The 7460-nt window shown below is 48.5% G+C and overlaps 1 protein-coding gene across 1 annotated transcript in view; it reads left to right on the top strand.

Annotated features, from left to right (window-relative positions):
• The window catches only part of C6H1orf94 (chromosome 6 C1orf94 homolog), a 42716-nt gene extending 36201 nt beyond the window's left edge, over nucleotides 1–6515 (top strand). Inside the window, exon 7 of the mRNA XM_021201297.2 lies at nucleotides 6428–6515. Coding sequence (XP_021056956.1) covers nucleotides 6428–6494 — 67 coding nt within the window. The 3' untranslated portion in view covers nucleotides 6495–6515. The remainder of the gene's footprint in view (nucleotides 1–6427) is intronic.
• Nucleotides 6516–7460: the final 945 nt, after the last annotated feature.

The following is a 7460-nucleotide window of genomic DNA, read 5'->3' as shown; positions in this document are numbered from 1 at the left end:
CACACACACACACACACACACACACACACACTCACACACAGAAGTGCCATGTCGGTTCAAGTAATTAATGCAAACTTAGCTTACAGGGGACGCACAGGTAATAAGGCAAACTTCCTCCCTTCAAAAAGCAAGAGGGCTGGGGCCTGGAGACATGGCTCAGCAACTAAGACCACTCACTGTGCTTGTGGAGGACCCAGGTTTGGTTCCTAGCCCTCAGCATTCAGCAGCTCATCTGTAACTCTAGTTCCAGGGCATCCAATATGCTCTTCCAGCCTCTGCAGGCACCCACACACATGACATATATAAACTCACGCAGACACACATACATACACGTGACGTATATATAAACTCTCTCTCTCTCTCTCTCTCTCTCTCTCTCTCACACACACACACACACACACACACACACACACACACACACACACATAAAAAGAGGAGGAGGGGAGTTGACAGGACTGATGCCACATGCTCTGATGACCAAGTGACCCCAGGCCTGAGCCAGTACCTCTGACAGCTGAAGGGGGGTGTCCCCGTGAGTGGGTAGAGGAGGCAATCTGAACAGAGGGAGTCAGGCCCTGAAGAGGGGGCAAGGCGATCATTTAAATGCTCCCTTAAGCTCTTGATTTTTGAGGAGCCAGGAACTGAACCCAGGTCCTCTCTCATACTAGGCAAGTGGCTTACTGCTCAACTATTTCCCCAGCCCAGAAGGTGCAAGGGAAGCCTGAGGCCTGGGGATAAAGCGGAGTAGAGTTTAAAGCATTAGATTTATCCCTGGAAAAGGTGGAAAATAGGATTGGGAAGGGAAGCTGGGATTGGATTATTAAAGGCTATTTGGACCAGTAGGCCAGGGGATCTAATAAAAGCCCATGCACATCAGAGTGAGCACACATACAGGCCTAAGGGACAGAATAGGAGTCGAGGTGTAAGTCTGGAGGTCTCAACAAAAGATTATCTACTGCCTTCCTGGAGGTGAGAGTGAATGAGGGACACAGAGAGCCATCCCTCAGCTGGCAGCCTCTCCCGGGTTACTGCCTGTGATTCTTCAAGGCACAGAATGGAATGCTGACTGTCCAAGGAGAAAGGATGGAGGCCTGGTTTCTGTGTGTCTTTGGGGACATAGGGGTTGGGGAGAAAGGACAGGAAGGGGCAGCCCAAGAAGAAAACACTTGGCTGAGAAGAGCAGGAGACAGGGGAAAGGAAGAATAAGGGAAGGTGGGGGTGGTTGGTGGGGGGATAAAGGCGTCCCAAGAAGCTGGGGACAGAAACAGGTGCCAGCTTACATCCCAAAGAGGGTGACTTGTTCATTAAAAAAAAAAAGTTGATTGAGGGGACCTGGAAGCTGGCTTAGTTGGTAAAGGCTTCGGACCTAGTGCTGATCCCAGGAACTTACATAGAGAACAAGGCATGTGTAGCACATGCTGTAGTCCCAGTGCTGTGGAGGCAGGATCAAGTGGATCCCTGGAGCTCACTAACTAGCCAGCTTAGTCTAATTGGTGATCTTCAGTCCCAGTAAGAGAATCTCGAAGAACAATGTGGACGGTTCCTGAAGGAATAGTGGCAAAGCTAGCTTCTGGTCTCCATGTACTGAACACAAGCGTGTGCATGCATCTCTCTCTCTCTCTCTCTCTCTCTCTCTCTCTCTCTCTCTCTCTCTCTCTCCTGTGTTTGTGTGTGTATGCACATATATAAACATACATATGCATACATACAAATCTGATTGACCTCTGGGCTTGTGGCACATGTCTCTAATCCCAGCACTTGAGAAATGAATTAGGGAGATCTTGAGTTTGACTTCATGGGGAGATGTGTCTCCAACAAAATAAACTGATGTGAGCAACTCCTGTGCCTGGCACTGTCCATAGCATGTGGGGTGGGGCCAGCCAGCCACACAAAGCGCTTCCTTCTCTCACAAACTTCACATCTGGGGTGTGGGGGACACAGCCTTAAGACAGAAACAAAACTCAAAGCAGGAAGTGACTCTTCCTCCTCCTCCTCCAAACGAAGTCTCAGTGTGCTACTTAGAACTGCCCTTTAATTCACAGCCATCCTCCTGTCTCAACTTTCTGTGTGCTGGGAGTAAAGGCAAGAACCACCGCACTTGGCAAGGAAGGCTTTCTGAGCCATGGCCATGCGTGTGTATGAGAGACAAGCATGTCACATGCAAAGGCCCCAGTGATGCTGGAGTACAAGGGGATGCACGAGAGTGGGTGGAAGAGGAATCAGAAGGCAGCCAGGGCTGGGCAGGTTGGGATGGGTCAGCATGTCAGAATTTTAAGCCTGATGGGATGTCATGGACCTTTGATCTGGTTAAGAACATGCTCTCGTTTCCCGTATAGAGCAGATCATGCTGGCCAAGGAAGCATGGACTGTGGCAGTGAGGGCTGATGGCAGGGGTCAGGGTTGGGGTCTTCCATGCTGCCCATGAAACAGATGCTGATGGTGTGGGGGAGCGTGGTCCGTGTGAGAAGAGGCAAGTGAACCGAAGTAGGTAGGATATTCACTTTCTTGGCAGTCAGTTGGGCTTGATCATGGTTGCACATGGCACAAGGACCAGGACACATGCCGTAGGCTTCTGATCTGTGCACTGGATGAGCGACAGCGGCAAACGCCTAGGTTGTAAATGACTAGAACAAGGCTATTTAGCAAATCCTGAATGCTGAACTTGTTAGACAGTCTTAGTTACTTTCTCTCACTGTGGTAAAACACCATGGCCAGAAGCAATGTATTGAAGGAAGAGATGAGCTTGGCTTACAACAGTATGTCTTAGTCTGGATTTTATTGCTGCGAAGAGACACCATGACCACAGCCACTCTTATAAAAGACAACATTTAATTGGGGCTGGCTTACAGTTTCAGAGGTTCAGTCTGCTATCTTCATGGCAGGAGGCATGGCAGAGTGTAGGTCCCGCGGTGCTGGAGAAGGAGCTGAGAGTTCTACATCTTGATCTGAAGTCAGCAGAAGGACTGTGTGTCACACTGGGTGAAGGCTGAGCATAAGAGACCTCCAAGCCCCCCCAACAGTGACACACTTCCTCCAACAAGGCCACACCTCCTCATAGTGCCACTCCCTATGGGCCAGGCATTCAAACACATGAGTCTGTGGGGGCTATACCTATTCAAACTACCACATGGTTCCAGAGAGATACCATCATGGAGGGCAGGTATGGAGGTGGGGACAGGAGGTTGAGTTGACACTGTGAACCACAGTGAGTTAGAACACACCAGATGTTAGGAGAGACCTGGCACTCTTGAAGCCTGCCCCTCAATAATACAGTTCTTTCCTCTAGAAGGCAGCACCTCTTAAACTTCCCCTGAAACAGTGTCACCAACTGGGGACTACTGTTCAAATGCCTAGGACTATGGGCTTGGTGGGCATTTCTCATTCAAATCATCACAGAGAGATGGGTGGAATTATTGATAGACAGGTGGATACAGGATCCTGGAGCTGTGAGAGGGGCAAGGTTGGAGCTGGTAGTGAATTTGGTGGCTGGTAGAAAACAGATCATAAATGAAGGTATGGGACAGGGTGAATTACCAGGGAGTAGACACACATAGAGGAGATGCAAGGATATAGCCCTGTGGTCTTCAGCAGGTGGAGGGGCTGGAAGGGGCAAAGGGACAAGGAAAGAATTAGAGAGCAGCTTCTAGTGGTGTCTCCATGTGTGTGCCATGGGGTGTGTGTAGTGTGTATAGTGTGTGTCTATGTATGAGTATGTGGTGTGTGTGTGAGAGAGTATATGTGGTTTATGTGTGTATGTGTGTTGTATGATGTGTATATGTGTGTATGTGTATGCAATGGGACAGTCAGGAAAAGAATGGAAGCCACGTGCAGCCATGATCTGTAGTAGAGCACATGGGACCCAGGATCAGAGTGGAGAAATGAGAACTTGGTACTATGGAAGCCAACACAAGGAACTCTGGGTAATATGGTTGTCGAGAAGCTTAGGAGGCCGAGGATTGGACGAGACCTGGTGAGGCTGGATTAGTCAAGGGAAGGTGTATGCATGGACCTAGGTGGGCAGCTTGGTCTGGAAGACAGGCGGGGTCATCAGAAGCAGAGGAAACAAGAGGAGAGGAGGGGGGGATGAACTGAGAGAGGAAGGATCAAGCTTCCCCATCTCAGAGGAGGAGGAAAGCCCTTCTGTGCCTCTGCCAAGCTGATTTATATCCCTCATCAGGGATGACTACCACACAGCTAATCCTCCAAGCAATGAAATAGGAAGGGCGAGCCTTTACAGGGCGTGAGTTATACCTGCTCTGGAAGCAGCATTATGTCAACCATCTTTGGTTCTCCGAGCTCGAGGACAGTGTTCTCAACCTGTAGGTCACCACCCCTCTGAGGCTCAAACAACCCTTTCACAGGGGCCACTTAAGACCATCCATCAGAAAACACAGACATTTGCATTTTGATTCATAACAGTAGCAAAAGTGCATTTATAAAATAGTAATGAAAATAATTTTATGTAGGGGGGTCACTACAACATCAGGAGCTGTATCACGGGGTCACAACATTAGGAAGGTTGAGAACCACTGCTAAGGAGCTGATAGACTTTCTCCTCCTTCTTCCTCTCCCATCTTCTCCAGAAAGCTCTAAACCATACACACTGCTTCTCCCCCTGGCCCTGTCTTCATGATGTCTGGACCATAACCCTGACAGATGACATGATTCTAAGCTATCAACCCAAAGGAGCTAGGGACCCAGGGTGAAGGGATCAGATATGAGACACAGTGTGGTTAGATTGCTGTTCATAATCAGTTACTGCTTCAGCTTTTATTTTATAAATCTGACCGAACATCCAGAGTATCTTATAATAGTGTCACTCTTTTCTGCCAGGGCTGGGGTTAAACCCAGGGCCTTCCAAATGTCAGACAACCACTCCACCACAGAAATGCACCCTTGGTTTTATGAGACAGGGTCTGTTGAGACTGATCTGACCTCAAATTTGTGATCTTCCGATATCCACCCCACCCCCCAAGCCCTGGGATAACAGGCACATACCATGCTAGCACCACTTTCAATCACTTATAATTTAGCATGTTTTTTTTTCATGCATATGTGTGTTTTGCCTGCATGTATGTCTGCACACTGTGTGTGTGTGCTGCCCAAAGAAGCCAGAAGAGGAGATCAGTTCCCCTGGGACCAGAGTTAGAGATGACAGTGAACCATCTTGTGTGTGTGTGTGTGGGGGGGGGGGGTTGAACCTGGGTCCTCAGAACAGATGCTCTTAACTGCTGAGCCTCTTCACCAGCCCCTTCAGGATGGCTTTTAAAAGGAAGAACAGAGATGTGGTTTCCACAAACAATTTTCCTATTTGGGATGTACTGGCGGGCCATGGGTTGGGTGCTGAACCGCAAGGTATTCTCTCTGTTGTTCTGGAACTTATTTTAGTTAGAAGAAAATGGAATATTACCCAAACCTCAGCTATGGACTATGGACTGTTGCCACTAGAGAGCCACAGATGGTACCGAGCGGCTAACACTATTAACACACTCACCGTGGTCTGCTTCCATCGCTCTGTCCCTCCCCTCCCCCACTTTGCTGTTTCTTCATTTTATGGGAGAGTGCCTTGAAGGTGACTCTCTTTTATAATATGCATCTGCCTAGCAGAAAAGTGGTTGAGAATGCCTGGATTAGACTAAATCTAGCCGTTTGCTCTACTGCGATTGGTATTAAGCCCGGGTTCCATCCGAAGTCTGATAGGAGATGGGTGAAGAAATTGCAGTCAGATCCCAGGAGTCTGTTAGCTGCTTGGTCTGAAGAGGTCAGGGAAAATGTCACCGAAGAGGAGATGGCCTTGGAGCTCTGCTTTGAAGTAAGCAGGCACGAGTGCCAGTAAAGGCAGCAGAGAGGCGTGGGGGTTGGCTCATTCTTCTCTGAGGGTCACACAACAAAACAGGCACTCAGTCAGTGGTGTCGCAAGGCTACTTCTCAGAGGAGTGTTGAAAGAAAGGGTGGGATTTAGCAAGGCTGAGCCAGGAAGCTAGCTGAGCTGGGAAGACACACTGATATTGGCTGACCTCAGATGAGCTGCCAGGACAGACCTGTTTTCTGCAATGTCGTGGACTTCACTAATGCAGTCTGGTCCCCTGAGACAGATAGGTGTGCAGAGGCCTACAAGTGAGGTAACTTCCTTCTTTGTGGCCCCTAACTGGAGACAACATGGAACTCTAAATGTCATCCATACATGCTCCCCGCAGCTCCCTGAACCAATGTAGTAGGGGGACACAGCTCTTCATTGTCCTTTAACAGTGTAATTTTGTGTTAGACTTGCCTTTATAAATTGCTAAAGCTTTCAGCTTTTAAACCTGTCCCAGCTTCCTAACCTTTAATGGAAAAAAAAAAAACCCACAACCCAATAGATTCTTTTTTCCAGTCTCTTGGGAACACCAAAGACTTCGTCTCAGCACCTGTTGCCCCTCTCTTCCAGGTTCAACTCGGCGCCCCTGATCAACAGCCCCTATTTTTCCTCCAGTGGGAATGGCATACGCTTTTAGACTTCTCTCTCTCTCTCCCCCCCTCCACCTCTCTTTGCCCTTGCATCAGGGCTAAAGGTTCTGGAATTCTGGATTCTGCAACAGCTTGGTGTGAAGTTTGGAAAGCCAAGGTTCCAAGCAGGTGGCCGACAGAAAACACCAAGACCAGATTCCTCTACTGGCCAACACTCACCTGCATAGCGCCCCCTCGCGTGTAGTGCACACCACAGACGCACCCCCCATTTGTAAGACCACACAGCCATCTGTATTTAGCTAACATGACTGGTTTTTGTTTTTGTTGTTGTTGGTAAGATAGACAGTAAGACACTTAATTTAGAACGTTTGTATTTTATGATAAAACTAGGAGCTGCTTGAACCCGCGTGTGCCTGTTCATTTCTTTTGCTGTGCTTTATGTGATCTGTACTGTTCATCCCCCTCCCATGAGCCCTGGTGTTTCTTCAGACACAGAGCTGGGGCCTTGGGAGCGATCTTATCTACAGGAGGGACCTCAGGGGTCAAAAGCTTGAGCATTTATCTCTTCCTTCCCGTGATTCCCTTTTTCTCTGACACCCCAGATTCTGCATTCCTAGAAGAGGCATTATACAAAATCCACTCTCCTTGCAGTCTGTCCCAGGTAGAAGTCTTACAGAAAGTCTCCCCATGATGCAGTATTAGCATAGAACACAACTTCAAAATGGATCTTAAGGGCTGGTAAGATGGCTCAGATAGTCAAGCCTCGTGACCAGAGTTCTATCTCTGGGACCCAGTTAATAAAATGGAGAGAACTAATTCCTAAAAGCTATCCTCTGATCCTCATGCATGTACACACACACACACACACACACACACACACACACACACACACACACACACACACGCACATGCGCACACACACACACACACACACACACAAATAAAGGAAAAAATAACCTAAAATTTGACAAACCAATGATGGCACGCTGGTGCCAACCTCGAGGTCAGCCTCA

The sequence above is a fragment of the Mus pahari genome, chromosome 6 (assembly GCF_900095145.1).
Source record: "Mus pahari chromosome 6, PAHARI_EIJ_v1.1, whole genome shotgun sequence".
NCBI lineage: Eukaryota > Metazoa > Chordata > Mammalia > Rodentia > Muridae > Mus > Mus pahari.
Note: the sequence above shows the minus strand (reverse complement) of the source record. Positions and strands in the feature narration are given on the sequence as shown.